Source organism: Gracilinanus agilis, chromosome 5 (genome assembly GCF_016433145.1).
Source record: "Gracilinanus agilis isolate LMUSP501 chromosome 5, AgileGrace, whole genome shotgun sequence".
NCBI classification, from domain to species: Eukaryota; Metazoa; Chordata; class Mammalia; order Didelphimorphia; family Didelphidae; genus Gracilinanus; species Gracilinanus agilis.
The window spans coordinates 183,589,334-183,614,224 of record NC_058134.1 but is presented as its reverse complement, the minus strand read 5'-3'; the positions used below and the strand labels follow the sequence as shown (position 1 = coordinate 183,614,224).

Here is a 24,891-nt window from a genome sequence, read left to right as displayed (position 1 = left end):
TTCTGGACAAGCATGTAAATGTATTTGAGCTAGAACAAAAACTGAGTGAAGGACATAAGGCCATTGTCCTCTACTCTCATGGCTCTAACCTTCATTATGTGTATTTATCAGGAGTAAAACACCTCTTCTCCATTGTTTTAGTTAATGAAATAATATCAATATTTAATAACAATTAGTTCCATTAAAAAATTACACTTTTGAATCAACTTGAAATTTTTCCCAAGTTCAATACAAAAAGTAGTTTAAAGATTTTTAAAGCAACAAACAATTCCATTCCTTTGCAATACAAGTTGTAAAACCTAAGACTCAAGAGATATTGGCCCTTCTGCCGTATGGGGGAGGGGAGTAGAAAGAAAATATACAAGAGACCTCAAGAGCAAAATGGAATGGTCTATTTAAATTTTCCAAGCTAAATGAAATTCAAAATTAAATGATCAAATTGAATTTGACTGTCTTATTGGATGATACTTACTTTAGAAAATAACATTTCATCATGCTAGCAAAATACTTCCCTTTGCCATGAATCTAATTTGCAGTTTATATCTCAGTCTCTTAAAGTTTCAATCTTTATATATGGTACATATTTTTTCCAATCCAGTAGCATATATTTTGAGGAAAATCAAAATGAAATATATGGTACATATTTTTTCTAATCCAGTAGCATATATTTTGAGGAAAATCAAAATGAAAGATGTACAATTGTATTTGTATCATCATTGAGTACTAAATGTGGAAGACTGGAAACTTGGATTTGAATCCTACCTTAGACACTTCTTAATTTGGGGAGCATGGACAAGTCACTGAACCCTCTCAGAAACTCATTTTCCTTTCCATTTATGGTACTTACCTCAAAGCGTTATTAAAAAATTATTTTGAAAATGTTAAGGCACATATGAATGTGAGTTATAAGTAATTATTCTCCAAACACCCGCAGAAAAACTAACATAGTTCCATAGATATAGATATAAAATAAGCTAAATAGTAGAGAGATATGTTAAAATAACGATTGACAGAATTAATTTTAAATAGGAAATTTGTTATGAGATCACAAAGTTGCTTTCAAGCTTTATTTTTTCTTTCTCTGAAATAAGTACAGGTCATATTTTAAATGATGCTTCACAATTTACTGTCTACATAATGTATTTACAAGATAAGACTTGGAAAAAGGACTCTTGCTGTGATAGCTAGATATTGCTGTGGATCTGACTCACAAAAAATGCTATAAATATTCCTTTTAAAGAAGAAAAAACTTCTACCAGCTGCAATTCAATAGAGAAGCAGCAAATAGCAGTGGCAACTAATTGAGAAACAGAAATGGCAGCTCATCAAAACAAGCATCCTATAGGTTATGATTAGGAGTTCTAGGAGGAAGCTATATGCACCAACTTAGGAGGCAAAGAAATGTTCCAACCCTAAACCAGTCACTGATATATAAAGCCTCCAGGTAACAAACGTTCTCTTTGTCAGGTATCCTATGAATCTGTGAGAAAGTGTGCACTTTTGCATAAGAGAGGGAAAAGAGATTGCCACTCCAACCTGCCTCCCCTCCCATGTAGTCTGTTTTATTATTTATATGTTCCAGTTTGTTCTTTTGGGAGAATACAAAGGAAGGAGTTTGGGTTTTGACCCAAAGAATGCCTTGAAACCAAATGCAACTTTTAGAAAGCTATGTTGTAAGGGCCTTAGGAATAGTTGGAATAGAATTTCTCTATCATTTCATTCTTTTATTTGCTAGTATTCTGCAAAAATGTTGGTGAAGATTATAGATTTTTGTTTCCTGCTATTTTGCTGAAACTATTAATCATTTTAATTAGCTGCTTCTCTGGGGTTTTCTAAGTAAATTATAGCCTGAAAATAGGCATAATTTTTCCTGCTCTTTTCCAATGTTTATTTTTTAAATTTTCTTTCTGTTTATTGCTAGAACTGGCAGTTCAAATAACCACAAGGAAACGGGTTATATTTGCTGTATACTTTAATCAACAAGAATCTATATGTGACAGGCATTGTGCTAAGTATAAAGGACACATAGAAAGGCAAAAATAGTTTCTGCCTCAAAAAGATCATAAACCAATGGGGAAAGCAATATGTAAATAACTATGTACAAACAAGACTAAATAGAATATAATTTTATAGGGAAGGAATTAGCATGAAGGAGGATGAGGAAAAGATTCTTGTAGATGGTGGGATTTTAGCTGAGATTTGGAAGGAGTCAGAGGTAAAAATAAGGTAGGAGAAAATTCTAGGCATGGAGAATAGCCAAGCATATGGCATGACACATGGGAAATGCATGGAACTGTAAGGTACAATATCTTTTTGGAGAAAACCAGTGTCCCTGAATAACAAAGTACATACACAGAGAGGAGTAAGGTATAAGAAGACTGGAAAGGTAGGAAAGGGCCAGATGGTAAAGGGCTTTGAAGGCAATACAGAGGATTTTATATTGATCCTGGAGGCAATAGGGTGACACTTGGATTTATTAAGTAGGAAATTATTTGGACAACCCTGTGTTTAGGTTGCTGAGTGAAGGATGAACTGTAGTGACAAGAGAGCTGAGGCAAGGAAAACAATCAAGAGCCTATTGCAATTGTATAGGCATAAAGTAATGAGGTAAATCAATGTGAAAGCAATGTCAGAGAAAGGAAATGGGGAGTATATGGAAGATGTTATGAAGGTATATTAACAGGATTGGCAACAAATTATAAATGAAAGGTAAAAAAAGTGAGGAATCAAGGATGATCTGTAGGTTGCAAGCCTGGAAAACTAGGAAGAGGGGAATTTTTGGTGGGAAAAAATAATGAGTTCTGGTTTTGAACATGTGGGGTAATTTGAGGTGTCCAAAGGAAATTCACTTTGAGATACTCAGAAGACAGCTAGAAATAAAAAAGTGGCAGGCAGGAGAGAGGATAGCACTAGATATATAGTTCTGCAAATTATCAGCAAAGAGACAGTAACTGAATCCATGGGAGCTGAGGAGACCAAGTTAAATGGTATAAAAGAAAAGGATAATAGGTCTCAGAAGAGAGCAATAGGGGATACTCAGAGTTAGTAGACCTGACCTGGATGAAAACCCAGCAAAGGAGGCTGAGAATAAAAGTCATACAGATAGGAGAACAAGGAAAGAGCAGTATTACTTTACAAAGAAATTTTTCTTAGAACAATTCTGCAAGATTGGTAATGCAATATTCTTATTCCCATCTTACAAATGAAAAAACTGAGAAACAAGGTCATAAAGAAGAGCCAGGACTTAAATTCCAATTTTTTGAATCCAGAAGTAGTATTTTTTTTCACTATACTATACTTCCCCTCAAAGAGGCTGATGTCAACATTTTAGAATCCAGTAAACCCACTGTCTGGCAATCAGTGGAGTGCATCGAACTCTAAAAAAAGTAAATTTCTTTTATCCCTTACTTCCTTCTTCCAGTTCTTTCAATTCTTTCTTTCATTTACTAAATGGGATGAAAGGGCTAAAAGTTTATATATTAAATAAAAGAAGACATAGAGAAGCTTTGACCAATATAATGAGGGTTTCCAATTTTTTTTCTGGAAGACAAAGTCAATAGAATGTCAAACTCATGTTTTTCCTATGAACTCAAGAAATAGATTAGGGCCACTTACACTACAACTATTTTAAAAAATGAAGGAACTCAGTGTCTGGCTAAAGAGCATGGTTCAAAATTGTGGTATATGATGGTGATAGAGTACCATTGTGCTATAAGGAATGATGAATCAAAGTATTTCTATAAGAATTGTAATGACCCAAATGAACTGATGCAGAGTGAAATAAGCAGAACCAGGAGAACATTATACACAGTAATTGAAGCATTGTGGGACAATCAAATGTGATTGCCTTTGCTACTAAAAGAAATGCAATGATCCAGGATAATTCTGAGGAACTTATGAGAAAGAATGTTATCCACATCTAGAAAAAGAAATGTGGTAGTAGAAATCTAAAGGAAAACATGATTATCACTTCTTTATACTGGTGTATGATTTGGGGTTTTAGTTTTAAAAGAATACTCTATTACAAAAATGAATAATAAAAAATAAAAAAGAATATTAAAACAAAATTTTAAATAAAAAAATAAAGAACATGGTTCAAGTCAGGAATTGTTTAAAATACTGTGAAGGTAAATGCAAAAATAATCATGAAAGAACTTTAGCTCAAAAATGACAAAAGCAGGACTCCTGAAAGTATAAGAGTCCAGCTATATAAATCTGGGTCACACTCTCCTACCAATAGGCCCAGTGTCCCTGAGAGAGACTGAGCAGAGAAGCACATGAATAGGGAAACCCATGTGTTTGGGGTAACTTACAACTCCAGGCTATATGACTATATAATACTGGTTTCTTTTAAGGAAGAGTGTAGAGTTATTTCTATATACAGATCACTTTCCTTGGGTCCAGTTATTGAGAATTGGGCTATAGAATCTGTTTTCCAAATCTAATCTAAAATATATTGATTTGTTATGTATTTAGAATGCAAATAAGACCCAGAGAAAGAAGGGAGAAAATGGCATTTATTAAGTGCCTACTATGTCTTGGACACTGCTAAGCAATCTACAAATATATCACTGAGTCTCACAACAAGCCTGGAAGATAGTTTATGCCCATTTTACAGTAGAAGAAATATACACACATACTCACAACTGTGTCATAATGATATTGAGGAGAAAAATTCCTTTATCAAACTTTTTTGCTTATAGAATTGTAAACAAGCCTTAAGGGCATTAAATTAAATGCCTCTTTTAATATGAATAAATATAAATGTTATTACTAGTAATAAAAGTATACAGTTCACTTTGAAATCCAACCATACTATTTGACTTTGATTTCTCCAGAGTAGTAATGGACTGAAAGGCTAAATTATTTGACAAAATGTTAATTACTGTCTTTTGGTTAGGTAAATTTTATCTAAGAAATAACCTTTTAATTTGCTTTGAATTATTCTTTCAATCCTTCTTTATAAAATATATGACTATCTAAAGAATGAGTAATGAATTCCTCAATATTATCTGTAAAAAATATATATACATATAAAAAATCATCCCATGAACCTCATAAAATAAATGAGATTTTTTAAACCTATTGCACAAACACTATTTTAGAATACACACATAATGCACTGAAAATAAAGTTAAATGTACATGTCTTAAGTATCATATTACTTACTTCAACTGCATAGTGAAGAGCTGATGAACCAGGATGTAATGACAAGTTCTCAAGAGGCTTAATTTGAGGTTTTTCCCATCCAAAATTCAAAGACCATTCTACTGTCAACATGTGATCCGTGAAAACAGTCCCAAATACAAGGTTATTTGGGTCTGGTTTTTCTTTTAAAATGGTGGCTGGTGTGATGATTAGATCTTTAGCCTAAAAGGAAAAATAAATAATTTAGGCATCTGGCATCATCACCATCTAATAAAATGATTTTATAGCATTCTTTTTTCCTTTATCTCTTCCCCCCCCCAAGATATGGTATATGACATATGTGTACAAGTATGTTCGTATTTGTATATTTGTGTTGTCTGTGTTTACATATATAAAATAAGGTCATTTGTTTTGAATTTTTGAAGAAAATTTCAATCTTCCTCAGGGAAAATTTGAAAATACTCCCCTGTTCATATCCTTTGACCATCTCAATTAGGGAATGGCACTTAATTTTATAAATTTGACTTAGTTACCTGTATATTCGATAAACAAGGCCTTTTTCAGGAAAATTTTCTGAAAAAAATTTTTATATTACTTAAAAATCTAAGGTACATTTAAGTAAAATATAGCATCCTTGATTATCTCTTAAGCCTATTTTTGCTTTTGTTTTGCCCGAGATCATGACAAGCTACCCCTGATTTTTAACATAGGCTGAAGCATAAAAGATTCTGCTCTACTCCCCCTTATTTTAACTCTTTTTGTGTCTTTCTATTTAGAATGTCTCTTGTAAACAACATATTGTTATATTCTGGTTTCTAATCTATTCTGCTTTCAACTTCCATTTTATGGGTGAGATGGTCCTTTTCACATTCACAATTATGATTACTAATTGTATATTTTACTCCCTTTTTTGTCTTTTTATTTTTTCCAGTGTGCCCATTCTAAAAAAGTCTATTCCACTTCTAACAAACGTCTCCCTTAATTAGCCCTCCCTTTTAATCATGTCCCTCCATCTCACTTAAACCCTTCCTTCTCCTGTTCCATAGTGATTCAGATAAATTTCTGACAGATACTCAAATATGTGTATATATTCTTCCCTTTTTGAACCAATTCCAATAAAAGTGAGGTTCAAGCACTGCCTGCCACTTCTCCCTATTACCCTTCAATGAAAAAGTTCTTTTTAGGCACTTCTTTTACAAGACAATTTCCCATTCTATTTGTCCCTTCCCCCATTTCCCAGGGTATCCCTCTTTCTCATCCCTTCATTTTTTTAGACTATCACAACATACTTGACTCACATCCATGCCCTCTTATCTATGAAGACTCCTAACTATCCTAATAATACTGACATTCTTAGTAGTTCTATTATCATTTTCCCACATAGGTATGTAAACAGTTCAATGTTATTGAGTTCTTTTAATGATTTCTCTTTCATGTTTACCTTTTTATGCTTCTCTTGAGTTTTGTGTTTGATTGAAAATTTTTCTATTCACCTCTGATCTTTTCTTTCAGAATGCTTCAAGTCCTCTATTTCATTAAACATTCATTTTCCCTCCTGAATTATTACACTCAGTTTTGCTGGACAGCTTATTCTTGGTTGTAATACTTACTTCTTTGCCTTCTGGAATATATTCCAAAATTTGATTAGCAGCATTATTTTAAAGTTATTTGGAAGTGACTGAAGAAAGAGTTCAGCCTCTACCATCATGGAGCCTATTCTCTATTTTGTTTTCATTACATAAAGGAATTGCCTTTGCTCCTAAAAGCTTATTGTAATTATTTAAAACTGAAGGGATTACATTGTCAAAGCACCTCACATCATAGCAACTGGACCTATAGAATGGTGCTACCAAAACAGATTTTTCTCACTATAAAAATATCTTTCAAAAACACTCATGATTACAGACTCATTTCCACTTCTTTGTGTTTTTATCACATATCTTCTTGACCACTTTTTCAGAATTTTGGGCAATATTTAAGATGTAGTACCTTCAAATTTTCCCCAGTGATTGTAAATAAAATGTCAATTTCAAAAAGGCAGCATGGAGGGAGTAAATGCCAGGTGATTAGCATCAAGAAGACTTGAATTCAAGTATGTTCTCTCATGCATTCTAGCTGCAGAACCACAGATAAATCACTTATTTATTCTACAAGGTGAGAGCTACATTGGAGGAAGTTTCCTATCAACAGGTATTCTCTACTTCAATAAAATTGCAAATAACATACCTTTAATGGCAGTCTTTTGAGTGTGCTTATATTCATTTTGAAATGCATTTTTCTAAATATAAAGTTAGCTCTTATAAATTAAAAACATTGACTGTCCATTACCCCCAAAGTTTTACTTGGCTAAATATCATCATATGCTCAGAATATTTAATGGCAAGCACTTAAAAGTGTTTACTACTTCAGTCCTTTTTGTTGCCTCCATGAAAGTACTTTTCAATGAAACCATGATTCCTCTGCAATAATAATCCAAGTATTACCAATCAAGCAATCAAGTAGTTACAAAAAGTTTACTACGTGCCAAGTAGTGTGGAAGGTGTTCAGAATACAAATGTAAGCAATGAAACAACATCTTAACACAAGCAAATTTCTTTCTAATGATGGAAGGAAGGAAGGAAGGAAGGAAGGAAGGAAGGAAGGAAGGAAGGAAGGATAACAAAATATCTGGAGACTATCTTAATCTTCTAATTATTATTTATTTTAAAAAATGGGCCAGAGAGACAGAGACTGAGAGAGAAAAAAGCATAGGAGGAAGGGAGGAATAAATGGAAACAAATATTTATTAAGGACCTATTAAAGGACAGGAACTATATTAAATATTTAATAAATCTTATCCTATTTGATCCTCACAAAACTCCTGGGAGGCAAGTGCTATTGCCATCCCCATTTTGCAATTGAATTCAATGCAAGAAGAGGTGAAATTCTTTCTCTAACTAGACAGCTTTTAAGTGTCTGAGGTCATATTTGAACATATTCCTGACTCCTGGCCCAAAGTTCTATCCACATCCACTGCACCACCTATCTACTTTCCCCTAGAATATCGCTGAAGTGACTGAACGACATTTTTTTAAAATCCTACCTTCAATCTTAAAAGTCAATACTGTGAGAAATGCAAATCAAAACAACTCTGAGGTATCACCTCACACCTAGCAGATTGGCTAAAATGAAAGAAGGGGAGAGTAATGAATGCTGGAGGGAATGTGGCAAAATTGGGACATTAATGCATTGCTGGTGGAGTTGTGAACTGATCCAACCATTCTGGCTGGCAATTTGGAACTATGCCCAAAGAGCTATAAAAGACTGCCTGCCCTTTGATCCAGCCACACCATTGTTGGGTTTGTACCCCAAAGAGATCATAGATAAACAGACTTGTACGAAAATATTTATAGCTATGCTTTTTTGTGGTGGCAAAAAACTGGAAAAGGAGGGTATGTCCTTCAATTGGGGAATGGCTGAACAAATTGTGGTATATGCTGGTGATGGAATACTATTGTGCTAAAAGGAATAACAAACTGGAGAAGTTCCAGGTGAACTGGAAAGACCTCCAGGAACTGATGCAGAGTAATAGGAGCAGAGCCAGAAGAACATTGTACACAGAGACTGATATACTATGGTAAAATCGAATGTAATGGACCTCTGTACCAGCAGCAATACAAAGACCCAGGACAATTCTGAGGGATTTATGGTAAAGAACGCTACCCACATCTAGAGGAAGGACTGCAGGAGAGGAAACATATAAGAAAAACAGCTGCTTGAATGCATGGGTTGGGGTGGACATGATTGAGGATGTGGACTTGAAACTACCACACCAATGCAACTACCAACAATTTGGAAATAGGTCTTGATCAAGGACACATGATAAAACCAGTGGAAATGTGTGTCGGCCATGGGTGGGGGGAATGTGGGGAGTGAAGGGGAAAGTAGGAGCATGAATCATGTAACCATGTTAAAAATGAATATTAATAAATGTTTAAAATTAAAAAAAAAAGTCAATACTGTGTATTGGTTCCAAGATAGAAGAGTAGTAAGAGCTATGCAATGGAGGTTAAGTGATTTGCCCATTGTCATACAACTAGGAAGTGTCTTGAGACTAGATTTCAACCCAGGATCTTGTCTCTAGGTATGGCTCTCAATCCACTGAGTTATCTAGCTGCCCCTGACTGGATAGTCTTTTACTTCGATCTGTGGTTGTCCAGTCTTTCTAGTCATGTCCAACTCTTCTTGACCCCACTTGGGGTTTTCTTAGCTCTCTTATTATTTTTGTTTTTTATCCTCTTTTGGAGCTCTCCCAAGAGTTCATTTTGCACCTGACATCCATTCATGTTTTCCTTTGAGGCTTCCCACATTTCCATTTTGGCATTGCTGTCCTCTTCTACACCTGCATTTTGGTCTTTCTAGGCTCAAGCTTTTTCTTTGTCTTTTACTCATTTGAGGGGGGGACTTTTTCACAACCTTGCCTATGTATTGAAGCTCTACTTCACTCCTGGAAGGGAGTAGTTACTGTCATTAGTTGATACCCTAGTCTATATTCTGGTGCCTGGGGTCTGCTTGGCTGCCTCTTGGGTCCTCAGAGGTGGCCTGGCTGGCCAGCTGTTCAGTCCAGATGCAGTTTGCCTTGGACCCAGTTGAGTTCTGCCCTCTCCCAGCTCAGTTGTATGGTGTTGAGCTGTATTCCTCCCCCCTCAACTTGCACTGGATCTTGCCTCAGTTCTGCCCCAGCATGTGGATGGCATTCTCCCCTCCTACCAGAGCAAGACTGGCCCTCCTTGCTGTCCCTCCACAGTGTTCTGGGCTGGAGTCCTGCTTCCCTTTATCTTCTTTTTTTTGTGGTTTGTAGACAGTTTAACCAGCTCCTTACTCTATCTTTTTAGTTCCTGGGAGTGGAAATCCATGGGATTTTCTTAGCAAAGATAATGAAGTGGTTTGCCATTTCCTTCTCCAGTGGATTAAGGCAAATAAAGGTTAAGTGCCTTGCCTAGGGTCATACAACTAGTGAGTGTTTGAGGTTAGATTTGAACTTATCTGACTCTAGGCCCAGCACTCTATACACTAAGTCACCAAACTGCCTCTAATTTTTTTTTTAATATTTACAATATAAATATCCAAAAGTTGGGTGCCTTAAGAAGAAAATTTTGTTGTAGATCTTCCATGAACTGGAATTCACAATGCTGTTGTAGGGAAATAACAGCAAGGCAAGGTATAGAAATAGCCTAGGACCCTGAGAAATCGATTACCATGTGGCAAATCTTACTAGGTTCTTTTGATCTAAATTCATAGAAGTTCATGTAGTAGTGACAGTGAGGATTAAAGGTACAGAGTATCCAGCTCTGCTGAACAGTGGATCCGAGGTAACAATTATATTCTAATACTTTTTATGAAGAAAATCTGAAGTATGAAATTTTAGAACCTATTATCATAGTATTGGTCAATGTCATAATGTAAAAAAAACAATTACCAAAGTAGTTATAATAAAGGATCTTTAATCATGGTCAGAAAAACTGCAATCTAGTTTCCTGTATAGTACCATGCACCATGGTACTTGGAGCCTCAGATAAGACACAGACAGAAGGGTGATTAAATAGTCTTTAGGAAGAGGGGAAGCAAGAGCCAGGTGATGAGTTCACAGAAGCTTGGACAAGACACAATAGCCAGAGGGTAGGGTGGTTAGGTGTAGGCTTCTTGGTCTTTAGATTTGATAGTCCTCTTTAAATTCAGTTCTCAGGTAAAGTAGGTTGGTTCCTGAGAAAGAGGCAAGACCAGTTCATTGCCAATTCAGTCATTATCTATGTTTTGAGTTCTTCATTTTAATACTCTGGGAAAGAGTCAGTCAGAAGAATCTCTATAAATTAGGTTCTCAGCAGCAAGTTGGCACAGTGGATAGAGTGCCAGGCTTAGAGCCAGGAAAACCAGAGTTCAAATCTAGGCTCCTTACTAACTCTGTGACTGGGCAAATCATTTAACCCTATTTGCCTCAGTTTCCTTGTCTATAAAATGAACTAGAAAAGGAAATAGGAAAACATTCCAATATCTTTGCCAAGAAAATCCGAAAAGGGAGCCCCAGTGAGTCCTGGCACAACTGAAACAAATGAACAGCAAAAATCAGAGAACTAGCTTCAGTTTCTTCATCTGAAAAATAAGGAGGTTAGACACATTGCCTCTGAGTTTCCTTTTGGCTTTAGATATATGAATCTATGATTCTGTAACTTTAGGCTTCATGTATCAGATATCATGGAAATCACCACTGAGGGACTGAAGGTAGTCTGTTACACAATGAAATAAAGACTCTTTACAAAGAACAGCTAACAGTTTCCTCTGATGAGTGCATCATCAGTGGAAATAAATTACATATTACAAAGCCAATCCTTCCCCCAGGGTAGAAGATAACTAGAGGAAAGGCCACCTACAGTGAGGTTTTATAAGTAAGAGATGCTAACCAAGAAAATGGGAAATGATCTCTTTATGTGTGGCTTGTAGGGACAAACAAAATAAAGTTTTTGAGAAACAGAACAAAGCAGGAGAATTAAACAATCAGGAAAAAATGAAGACAGGAGGCTTGAAAAGCCTTGAGAAGCACTAAAAAAGCACCCAGAGATGATGAGCCATTGGAAAAAGCAGCATTTTGAGAGTGTAATTCATTGGAAAAACATCAAGGCATAGGAAAAAATTCTCCCTGACCTTAGCTGGAGCCCTACTAAATTTACTATTATTAAGTTACAGTCTTTCTACAAATCTCTGAAGAGAAATGGATTCTCAGCTGGCTTTCGGTCAGGTATGATCCCTTTTTGTATCCTTTAATGTGTATCTAAAACCCATTTTTTTTGAAGTTTTCGAAGGCTGCTGAGTTTGAAGGCTTAGAAAGGGCACTGATATATTCTAAGTAAATTCCTAGGTTTCACATGGATGGTAGTAGCAGTAGAGATAAATTATTTTTTTAATGTACCTCAAGATGAATTCATGCAAAATAGGACAAACATTTTGGGGTATAATCAAGGTGAGAATTTGATTTGCCTATGAATATATTACAAGAGTTTTATTTGTCTTATTTTCATGTAAAGATGGGTGAGAAGAAGGAGGAACTAGAAATGGCATTGCCCCCAAAAAAAGGATTTTTGCAACAGTTTTTTTACACATACAGAAGAAAGCAAAAGGAAGATCAGAAGAAAATGAAGACAAGTGGGTCAGGCACCTTTGAAAGTTATATGCTATATTTATTATACACTTTAGAATAAAAGCAAATGATACAAAATAGACATGTACAGTTGCATATGCAAATCTTTTTTTCTCTGTTTCCCTACACATATAGAAATGTTCATTTTAATTGTTAAGTTCAAAAAATTTTTTAAGTCAAAGAAAATTTTATAAGTGTATCTAGGCCCATTCTGTTCAGGAATGTAATACTGGCTGCACTAATGAACCTAAAATCTCATCTGATTTTACTGATTTTTTTCATTCTGACATAGCATATGTGTCTCATGGAATACCCTCACCACCACTAAAACCAAAGTACATTGTTCCCACACAATTAAATAATACCACCTAAACTTGATGCATCATTACTACTCTGTAAAAAATGACAAATGTCTTTCTGGTGAAGCCAGGAAGTCACTATTTATAATGGCCACAATAATGTAAATGAAGAATAAAACTAAGCTCATGTAATTATAATGCCCAAATTTAGCCATGGTAAATGGATAAGAAGTTGCTCCTGTGTGCAAAAAAAAAGCCAAACTATTAATAATTTTTTAATGATGTTGATCTCAAAGAACAGATGATGAAACATATTACTTTTCCCTGTCTTCAACGGAAGGGCATAGATTCTACGTCAGAATGTTACATTCTCAGCCAAGGTCACAATATTGATTGGCTTTGCTTAATTGGTTTTGTTACAAACTCCCTTCAGTTCTGGAGTTGGAGGCTAGGCTACAGAACTATATATAAAAGACATCAATGAAATGTTGTTGTTTTTTTAAATATTAAGTAATGGAAACTGCATATTTTGTCTTTTTATAATATTTTCTGTGCCATTACTGGCACTATCTCCTGTCCATAAATATGAGATGTAATTCTCTATTCTCTGATTTTTACACTTAAGATTATTTCTATACTTGTAAAACATACAGCAAAGGGGTGTGTGTGTGTGTGTGTGTGTGTGTGTGTGTGTGTGTGTGTAATCTCTTTCTGACAACTTGCAATCCAGTTTTTGCAATAGCTTCTGTACTAACACTACTATAACAAAAGCCCACTCTTTTACAAAAGTCTATTTTCTTTTCCAGTGGTATATTTGATGGCATTGTCTTATTCTTTTCTTATGTTTCAACAGTGACTGTTTCAAATCTACTCTTTTCAAGTCACCAACATTATCGCTTCATCCTCTCTCTCAGTAGAAAACCTCATCTCACACTTCACTGAAAAAATTTGGGACATCTGCCACATGTTCCCTCTCCTTCCCCATTCAACACTTCCAAGAACTTCAGCATCCTTTCTACACTCTCTTCTCTTTAGCTGTAGTTTCAGAGGATGTGGCCCTTATCTTTGCCAATGGGAGGTCCTCTATTTGTGCCCATGATTCCATTCTCTCCCCTAGGTCTTGATCACCTCCTCTCGCCCTCAAAGGCTGACTCCTGCTTACCTATTGGCTCTTTCCCTACAGTCCAGGTCTCCCATACCTTTAAAGAAAAGACAATCTTCCCCTCAAACTATAATAATTTTTAATCTTTCTTCTTTTTCACATCTAATTTACTATAAAAAGCTGTCCAGACTTCTCTCTACTTTATCTCCCATTCATTTGCAATATCTTTGTCAGTAAAGTTTCACTGAAATAGCTCTCTCCAAGATTGCCAATGATCTCTTTCTAAATTCAAGGTCTTTTCTGGACCTCTCTGAAGCATGTGATATTACTGAGCAGCCCCACTTCTGAACATTCTCTCCTCTCTGGACCTTTGTGTGACTAATTTGTTATGGTTCTCTTCCTACCATTCTTTCCTTCTTCAAGTTCATCAACCATGTCCTGCCTCCATGCCTAGATATATCACAGCATTCTATCAAATCCACCTCCTCAACATCTCTTGCATTTTTTCCTTCTACTCACACTACAGGGACTAGAGCGCCAATCCTCTTCAATTTTCCACTAGACTCATTGAATTAGAGCCCTAAGTAGGCTCTATACATCTGTCTCTTCACCCTTTAACCTATTTTCCACACAGTAGCCAAACTGATATTCCCCCATTGCCACAAGGCTAAAATACTCTTGAATTTTTTAAGACCCATACCTTCTATCTTAGAATCAATTCTGTGTATTGGTTCCAAGGAAGAACAAAAAGGACTAGGCAATGAGTTACTTGACTTGCCCAGGGTCACACAACTAAGAAGTACCTGAGACCAAATTTGAACCCAGGACTTCTGGCATCTAAACCTGGCTTTCAATCCACTGAGCCACCTAGCTGTTCCTAACACTAGAATTTTAAAAGCTCTTCACAGTCTGACTACAATCTACCCTTCCAGGCTGATTACAGTCCTCATAACTTACTTGTTCCTCCCAATACCTGACATTTTTATCCCTATCTTACCTCCCTGATTGTTTTTTGCAGTCTGATCCCTGGGCTTATAATATTCTTCCTCATTGTCTTCACCTGTTAGAACTATATCCTATTCAAATTTATGGGAAAACATGTTTTATCACTCTATAGGAACGCTCACCTTGAGAGCATTCTGAGAGAAGAGTCTGACCTTTATTGCCATAATCACAATAATCCAACATAGTGATGGCAAACTTTTTAGAGACCAAGTGCCCAAATTGCAACCCTCATGCCACATGTGAGCCTCCCTGCCTTACTCCAGACAGGGGAGGGAGAAAACACTCCCATTAGACTGCTGGGCAGAGGACTGCTGAACAGCTCTCTCCAGCATACTCTGGTACATGTACCATAAGTTCACCAACATAGGTTTAGCACATAGGAAGTAAAAATGCTTGTTGATTTGACTGTAATGGGATCTCTTTTTTGCTTATTCATTTTTCCCTATAAAAAAGTCTTTTCTCTTTTGAGAGGAGTCATTCTTTTATTTTCTTTAACATATCTGTTGTTCTTCTAAGATGATAAAGACAAGCTGGACTTGTTCATAATTCATGTAGCCATCTTACTGGAACTCTTGAGTATCCCACTTTGGTTGCAATACCAACCCTCTGGAAATTATTCAAAAGAGGACAAACATGATTATGAAAAGATTTTAAATCTCCTTTTATGGGGCTGCTGATGTTCAAACCTAAACTTGGGAAAACTGTCCTCAAATATTTGAATGATTGTCACATGGAAGAAAATTAAGACTTTTTGTTACTTGGTTCAGAGAATAAAGTTAGAAGCAACAAGAAGTTCCAAAAAGGCAACTCTGGGCTTAGAAATTAGAAATTTGAAAAAAATTTCCTTAGATCTATCTGAAAGTGGCATGGGATACTTTGGGTAGCAGTGAGTTCTTAAGTACTAAAGAGCCTTGGGCAAAGGAAGGATAAGAATTTGTGAGAGATTTTATAAATGTATGCTTCAGATTAGTTATAATTCAATTTTTAAAAAATCAACAGATAGTTGAATTTTATAGTCTCCTTTCAGCTCTAAAATGGTGACTACATTGTTTTCAAGAAATTCCATTCTGACTCTCAGATTCTTAGCTAGTGTTAAAGAATTCAAAAGACAAAAGACTGAATTATCTGTTGGGATTTTGCCTCTTTCCCACCAAGATTGAGTTAAAGAAGGCAATCAAACCTAAGGCATCTTTCTAATCACTCTTGCCTCTAGCTATTGCATCTAGGCTGCTCCTGGTCACCAAATCGAAGTCACTATACTCTGGGTATCTTCCCAGGTTAAAACTTGTCTGCCTCCATTAAAGACCTTTATCGTAACTATATTGGTATATTTCAATGCCTGAAAAATTAATGGAAAGATGAAGGGGATGAAGAAGTGAAGCAGAGATTTCTAGGCACAGAGAATGACATAAGTAAGGACAGAGAGGAGCAAGAGCATGTTATGTCAGCTTAAAAATTAATTAACATATAAGGATATTCCATTATGTTTATAAGCTAAATCAAAGATGTCATCTGACCTGGATTTTCACAATGGAATGAGTTCCTAGAGCAGAAAGTAGCAGATAGTGAGAAAGAAAAAGAACTGAATAACTATTTCAGTGGTAGAAGATGGAGAAGGAAATTCCAGTTTAGGATTACAGAAGCAATCTTGTCTTTCCATCAGAAAACAGATGAGGGAGGGGAGTGTAATAATCAGATAAGAATCAAGAAACAGCTGCCCTAGTCTCTCTCCAGTGTTTAGTGCCTTTATACTGCCCTCTGTACACCCAGAGGTCCCACAGTATCATAATCCATCCAGGAATGCTGTCTCATCTTTAATTGATTTCTCCCTCTTTTTCTCCAACCACATAAAATAGCTATATCTTCCTTGCACCTAGTAATGATTATTTTAATCACCTCATTTCCCCCAAATTTAAGACAATTTTTCATTGATTAAGTTTCTGGAACTGAAGGGTAGTTCTAGGTCTCCTGCAGGGGTCTTTTAAGACACAGACTGCCTTTCCTCTTTCCATTTCCCAAAGCTGGCTTTATAGGATAGTTAAAATACAGGGTATAAAAAAGGGAGGCACATTCAATATGAGTCAACAGTGTGGCATGGCAGCCACCTAACACTAATAGGATCTTACACTGCATCATTGGGGCATAATGTCCTGAGCAAGAGAAACAATCATTCCACTGTACTTTGTACTTGTCAGACCACATTGGAAACACTGTGTTCTGTTCTAGACATCACATTTTAAGAAAGATATGGACAAGCTAAAGCATATTAAGAGAAGAACAATCCAGAAGGTAAAGGGAGAATATAAATGTGAGAGTTTATTGAAGGAAATGGTGAAGCTCTGACAAGACAAGACTTAGGGGAAACACGATAGCTATCTTCAAGTATCTGACAGATTATCCGGTGAGAGAAGTATTTCAATTATTCTACTACTTGGCCCTAGAGGACAAAACTAAAGATAATGGGTAGAAACTGTGGAAAGATAGATTTCAGAGCTCAATTATGAGAAAAAATATCCTAATAATAAAAGCTGATGAAAAACATGTCCATGCTCCGAATTCTCTCCCTATTCATCTCTGCCTCCTAGATTCCCCACCTTCCTTCAGATCCCAGCTAAAATATTATCTTCAACAAGAAGTGTTTCCCAATTTCTTTTACCGTGGCTAGTGCCTTCTCTTAGTTGATCATCTCCAAATTATCCTGTATAAACCTGTTCATGCAATATTGTTTGCATGCTGCATCCCACATTAGATTTGGCTCTTTGAGAACAGGGAATGGTTTTTGCTTCTCTTTGTAATCTTAGCATAGTGCATAGCATACAGTAAAAAAGCATTTAATAAATGTTTATTGACTATTTGACTTAGGATGTATTGAGTTCCTCATCACTGAAAATCCTCAATTGTTGGGTATGTGATTACTTGTCAGAGAAGTTAGAGAAGAAATTCCTACTCCTATAGGTTGCACTGGATGACTTCTGAGGTCCCTTCCAACTCTAAGATTCTGTAATTCTGAGGATTGTGCTTTAAAAGGGGGGCAGCTGGTGACTTGGTGAATTGGGGCTAGAGATGGGAGGTCTTGGGTTCAAATCTGATCTCAGACACTTCTAGCTGTGTGACTGGTGATTCACTCAACTTCCATTGCCATTAGGAACCTTTAGCCTGGGAACCAATACACAGTATTGATTCTAAGAGAGAAGTAAGGGTTGTTTGTTGTTTTTTTTTTAACTTTAAGGAAAAGTCATGAATTGCCTCCCCCACAGTCCTCAGATTTGTAAAAAAGGTATATGGTTTTCTCCTTCCAACAGAAGATACTTTAGATAACATTTATTTATTCAGCAAACTACCTTTAATGCATATGCATTCAAGACAACTGTATTCAGCCTTGAGTATTAAGAGGCCAGATCATCAAAATTTATCTTTGAAAACATCCTAATCTTTCCCATTTTGCCCCAGTTCACAATCACTTCTTGCAACCATTCCTTCCAGATCTCCCTTTTTCACACTCTCCAATCCCCATGGCCAATACTCACAAGCTATTCTCTTTATCTATGCAACCTCCCCATTGTAGCACACTTTAAAAATGACAAATGGATAATTCCAAATAGCCATCCATTGAATATCTTTCTCACACCCCTATCCCAATCAAAATTGCTATTCCCAAAAGGAATTAATATTTTCAGACTGATTTCCTACCACCTGGCATTGTGTTTGAATTTGATATAAAAGACTTTTTGAAATGCAAGCCAAGTAGTCCAATCTATCATCCAATGAAACTACACCTTTCTGCCCAACCACTTACCAGGTGTCTGTTTATTAAAACAAATAAATCTATACTAAATGGGTTCCAGAATGGGGACTCAGAGCAGCTTCCCACTTCATATAATTTCTCACTTTCTCTCTGAATTTGAAAAAAAGGGGCTAGAGATGATTGTTTCTTTATACTTTCCATGGTCTTCCAGAGCTGAAAGAGTTAAGGGAATTCATCCCCTTTGGGAAGATTGCTCTACTAAAGCACAGCAGAGAAGTATTTTAATCAGCCCTATTATCCTCTTCCTTCCACAGAGCTGAGCCCAGAAATGCTTAGTTTGGCTGTGTAAAAATAATTCTAATTGCATGCATTTACTTGTACTGCTTACCATCTATGCATAGTTCCCATGAAGCTCAGTTAAGATTATGAATATCATTAAATATGTCAGATTCACTTCTCCTGCAGTTTGTAAAGTAGGGATAATAATACTGCCAGCCTACCCTACAGGTCAGCAATGAGGAAATTGCTTTGTAAACCTAACAGTATTCCCTAAATGTAAGTTGTTTCTGTTATGATAATATGAATCTCTATCCAGTCTACATTCCCATAGCATAACTGTCAGCTCAAAACATTCATAAATAATGGGGAACTTAGAGTAGTGCATAATCATGGGCTTTTTCTTTCAAATATGAATAGTGAACATTTATATAACACTTTAAGTTTAACAAAGAACTTTACAAATATTTCATTTTATCCTGGGAGACAGGGGTATACTATTATCAGCCTCACTTATCTAGATGAAGAAAGAGGCAAATAGAGGTTAAGTAGCTAGCCCCAAATCGCAAAGCTAGAGTGAGGTTGATTCCAAGCCCAGGGTTTGATCTTCCTTATACTTCAGGCTATCTAGAGAATCCCAGAATTTTAGAGGAGTCTAAAATTAAAGTCATGGATTCTGGTATCCCTTTAATTCACAGGGAGCCAGAAAAGTTAAAACTCTTGTGTAAAGGACTGAGGTTGTTTTAACAGCAGCACTGGGAAACTCGACCTAACATTAAATTCGGAACCATTTCCATTACACCATATAGGCCCAAGGTAAACTTCTACAACTTTAATGTGGATCAGAAGTCAAAGAAAAATCAAACCACATTTTGAAATCCCTAGAAACCAGGCTATTTAAAAGAACACTTGACAACTCCTTTTAGAAAGAAAATAATTAAAATAGTCTATTTGGAAATTAGGAATAAATATCTGTTTTATAAATCTCTACTTTCCTATAGCTCATTGACCTACACTCAATTCAACAAACATTTATTAAATAACTGCTAGATGCAAGGTACTGTTTTAGGTGCAATGAATATAAAGATTAAAAAAAAGTTCAGTTGCTGCAGCATTTGGTTTACATGGTTTTGGGGACCAGACACAAAACCAGATATTGGTACAAAAGGTATTCATTAGATCCATGTTAAGGAAAATACCATATGACTTCTGAAGAAGATCCTTAATACAGGGAGGAAGTTATCCTGGGGAGTTGGCATTTCAGTGAAGACTTAAAAGCCTGACTCCTAAGGTGAGGGAGATCTAGATATGATTTTAGAATTTGGTCAAAAAACACAATTCCCTCTATCTGCATAGTCTCCAGAAGTCTTAGAAATTAGATTCTATAGAATCATCAGAGCTCAAATGAAAAACTGTTTAATGACAAAATAAAACTAAATAAATATTTAACATTATTGAGTTAAATTCTTTTGATAATAACATTATTTGAATAATGTAAATAAATAACATTAATTGAAGGCCAACAAAGTCACTTAAACTCTTGAAATATAATGTTTAAGTTTTCAGTAAGCAATCATTTGCCTCCTTTTTTTAAACTGAATGTCAATTTTAATATGGTACAGTGAAAAGAAGGAAGGTGACACCTTATTTTACAAAAGCCTAAATTTGCCTTTGTCCCCTGGGAACTTGCCATCAAGAAACTCCCAGACTGACCCAGTCCCAAACTGAACAATAAACCATCAAACACCCAGTGAGCACCCAGGATGGCTGATGTACTATCATTTTTGTCTTAGGTTTTCAGTTGGAACACCCAGGTTTTGCTATTTGCTATTTGCTATTTCTAACCTTAAGCAAGTTGTTCAAACCTTTGGGTTTCAGTTTCCTCACTTGTAGGATAAGGCAATTCAATTAAATGTATTTCTAGTTCTTCTCCAGTTCTAATTCTTTCTTTTTATTAGTATTATTAAAAATCAAAATGCTCTTTTTTTCTTCCTACACTTTAATGTGAAATGTGAAAAATTAATAATGAAGTTTTTCTCCCCAATCTGGGTACTTCTTTCTTTATGAGCTTTGCAAAGAATGTCAAGATTAAAGGCAGAGGCAGTCAGCAAATCAAACCCTGATTTAGAAGCCTGCTAGGTAGCCATTTTGGATTACAGTGACCCAGGCATGTGGCAGGGTCTATTGTCAACCTTAGGACACTTCTCTTCCTATGATGAAGCAACGACAAAATTGACAAGTAAATGACAAAAAGGGTTTGAGGTCTCCGATTCCACTTCCTCTATGGCTATTTACAAATCAGAGATGTCCTGGGAAGAGTCTGGATGATGATGTCATAAGGGGTATCTATATTGGCTTAGACCACATAAAGTTCCTCCCTCATCCAGCTCTCCAGCCTAGCTGCTCAGGGTTTTGCCTCTCTTGGGGACCACTTTCATACTTTGGCATTTGTTCAGACTGGAGGGAGTCTTCTGGGTAGTTATATTTTCTTGAACAGTCTTTTAATAAATGTTTAAAATTTAAGAAATACACCATCCAGAGAATTTCATTCATTACAGTACATAAAAGAACAGTGGATTGGAATCCAAAGTTGAAATCCTGAGTGTCACTTATTGGTTATTTAAACTCAAGCAAGTCATTTCAATTTTTTCTCTGTCTCCTTTTCATCATCTGGAAAATTAATAGGTTGGACTAGATTATCTCTCAGATCACCTTTTCTAACTCAAACATGCTAAAATTTCCTTCCCTAGTACAAAGTAGTTGTAATAAGATACTTTCTACTGTATAATTAATCTATCTCAGATACTTCAAATGCTTTGCTCAGATTACAGTCTACATGCTTGTTGCCATATGCTTCTGGAAAAATTTGGAATGCTAAAATGACTGGACTGTGAAATCACAGGGAAAATATTGGCAAAGCTGGCTATATAAGAAATAAAATTTTTACTATTTCATCATGAATGGTTGGGTAATCAGATGCTATGAAAAGAAAGTGCTGGGGAAAACACATGGCAGAAAATTTACTCTAGATTGAAAACACTGTTGTGTGTTATGTGTTTTATATATATACATATATATATATATAAAAGCACACACACATTTGTATATATCCAGAGAGAATGTCAACAAGGCCACACAGAATACTGGTGTGATGAAAAGAATACCTGAAGAAGAGTCTGAAGTCTTATAGAACTAAATTTAATTCTATCTAACATGTACTTAACTCCTCTGAATCCTAGTTTCTTTATTTGTAAAATTAGATACTTGAACTATGTAACCTCAAAGGTTTCCTTTAACTTTTCAATTCTATACATCATGAATTTGTGCTCCACAGAAGCATTTTTACTTTCCTTCCCCAAACTGTCCTGGATCTAAGACTTGGCATATTTAACACAATCTGATTTTTGTTGATCTTCCCTAAGTGAGTAACATTATGGTTAGCATTATTATTGTTGTTGTTATTACTATAATATGGGGTTACAGAGGCTTGTCATATTTCAGTTATTCATTGAAACTAGAGGAGAGAAACAAGATTGACTTGAATAATTAAGATTCAGTTAATGCCAAAATTTGTCATTTAGTCATTTTTCTCATGTCTGACTTTTCATGATCCCCTTTGGGGTTTTCTTGGCAAAGATGCTTAAGTGGTTTGCCATTTCCTTCTTCAACTCATTTTACAAAAAAAAAGAAATCAGAAAATGAGATTAAATGGCTCACCCAGGATCACACAACTACAAAGTGTCAGAGGCTGGATTTGATCTCTAGAAGAGTCATCTTCCTCACTCCAGGCCTAACACTCTATCTACTGGACCACAAATGATTACAAGTACTAATATTACAAATATCAGTTTGATAATATTAATATCCCATACATGATCACTTTGTTTTTCTTTTTAAAAGTTGCTTAATGAGGAACAAAATGAAATGAGCTTTATCTTTTCTTCCAACCCAGTCCTCCCTATGTTGGAGGTATCCTTGAATAGGAAATTAGCATTAAGAGATAACAAATTAAAAGAAGGGGCCACATATGATAGTGTCATTAAAATACCACTTTATTTGAGTAGATAAGACAAGCCTTTAAATAGAGGGCAAGGAGAAAATTTTAATGGTTTTGCTTTTTAAATACTATCTAAAATTGAAATCTAAGAATCATAATGTGTTTGACTTGGATTATCTGCTAGAAAGGGTTAATTTACTCTGATTCATTATGTAACCAGGCAAAATCTTTTTTTAACTTTATTTCCAAAGAAAAAAATGTTGATTGCAGAATATAAAAACATGAAATATAACTTCAAGTATTTTGAATAAAAGTTATTCTAAAATTACTCCTCAGAATAAAATTTTAATTTTGAAACCCAATAATGGATGACAGTGTTTATATCTATATATGTTGGTAACTCCAAACTATTGCTTCAGTGCACAGGGAAAGATGTGCTTGCATCTCAAAAAATGGGCATGCTATGATATTTCAGACATCTAGCCTCTATAAGGATCTTACCTTAAATGTCCCTGCCATTTGCTTTGGTTCTCCTGTTCCACTACATCCTAAAGAACATTCAGAATTACATTCCTAAAAGAAGAAATCAGAATGCTATTAGTTAAAGACAAAACAAAATTTTCAGATAATATCTACAACCCAGCACAATGGAGGAACCATAAAAATCAGAAAACACCATTTATTAGAAACATAAAGCAAAATTAAATCTTGCACACTGCTTTTCCTTCTCATTTCTACATAGTATTGTGATGTTTCCATTGCCTCTAAACACCATGCTAACACAAACACCCCCACCATTTGCCACTCCAGGATAGCCTATATTATTTTTTTAGCTTTTCTTCTGGCTTCAGTGGGACTAACAAATTTTAAAGTTTTGCTCTACTGAAGTCGGGTTTCACCAGCAAAGAATGTTTGGTTACTTATATCAGAATAAATGGTTTCAATTAGGATCTTAATTTAACCAGCATCCTCTTGGGAAACAGCTCAGTCTTTTAAACACTTGAACACAATAGAAAGGATGGGAAAGGGATATGCTGGCTTTTTTTATTTCTTCTGTTTTCTCCAGGCCAATAGTTTTCAAAGTAGGCTCAAGGAAATCATATCAATAATAGGCATACACAATAACAGACCTACCTTTGAATGTGGACACAAGGACAGAGATTAGATGTTTGGGGAGACGTTTTAGGGAACAGCACTCTCAAATCAAATAGAATTGGTTATTACTCATCAGGGGTGGGGTTGGGAGGAGACCTTCCAGGGAAATGGTTGATTTAGAGGTTCTTTAAATCAATGGCTGACAAGCATCAGTAGGAAAAAAGGAGAAAAGGTGGGGAGGAAGAGAAAAAAGGGAGCCTCATGAAGCAAGGAGCAATGCCCCAAATCTAAAAGCAACGGACAGGTGCGAGGAAATTTTACAGCGGCAGAGGCTTGGGCACCATTGCGGGGTGTCCAGCTGCCACCTCAGAGATTCATCACGCTTCCACCCCACAAAAAAACCCTCCTTTCAGAAAGCTTAACTAGGAGCTAGGAACACAACAGACTTCACCTTGTGGACGAACAAGGATGTCACAAAATCTGACTTCTATTCCATACCTCCATAGTAGCTGGGAAATGAGAATGCTTTGAAAAGGTTTGGGCTTGAGGTTTGCTTTTTTTTTCTTCTAAGGGACGGGAGGATGGGGGAGGGGGACACAGCAAGAAATGTGGAAGAAATGATGTCTTGGTGAATGCAGCTCAGAGAAACTGGGATGAGTATAGGAGTGGCTGCAATCAGAGGCAGAAACGACTGGGGAGATGGGCGAGCTTAAATTTCCCCTAACCCAGCTATGCCCCCCCACCCCCCGCCACTGTTCCCACGCACATTTCATATGCCATTCTCCTCTACCCCCAACCCATGTACCTCGCAGGAAATGGTCTTGGTTGCTCCGGGCTGGCTGGCCATGCTGTGTCCTGAAGGGCGATGGCCCTGCGCCGCAGCGGCAGCGGTAGCGGTAGCTGCTTCAACACGAGGCTTCTCCAGAGCAAGAAGGAGAGAGGTAGCGAGCGCCCCAGGCAACCCCCGGCGGTGCCAGCAGCACTCGGCCCACTTGCGCGTGATGCTCCAACTCCAACTCCACGGGGCCAGGAACAAGTAGACTCGAGAGGGTC

General features: G+C 36.2%; 1 protein-coding gene across 1 annotated transcript in view; it reads right to left on the bottom strand.

Annotated features, from left to right (window-relative positions):
• The window catches only part of BCAT1 (branched chain amino acid transaminase 1), a 71,088-nt gene extending 46,403 nt beyond the window's left edge, over positions 1 to 24,685 (bottom strand). The window contains exons 1-3 of the mRNA XM_044678456.1: positions 24,644 to 24,685; positions 23,245 to 23,316; positions 5,170 to 5,370 (exon numbers count right to left, since the gene is read on the bottom strand). Of these exons, the coding sequence (XP_044534391.1) occupies positions 5,170 to 5,370; positions 23,245 to 23,316; positions 24,644 to 24,685 (315 nt within the window). The remainder of the gene's footprint in view (positions 1 to 5,169; positions 5,371 to 23,244; positions 23,317 to 24,643) is intronic.
• Between the last annotated feature and the right edge of the window lie 206 nt (positions 24,686 to 24,891).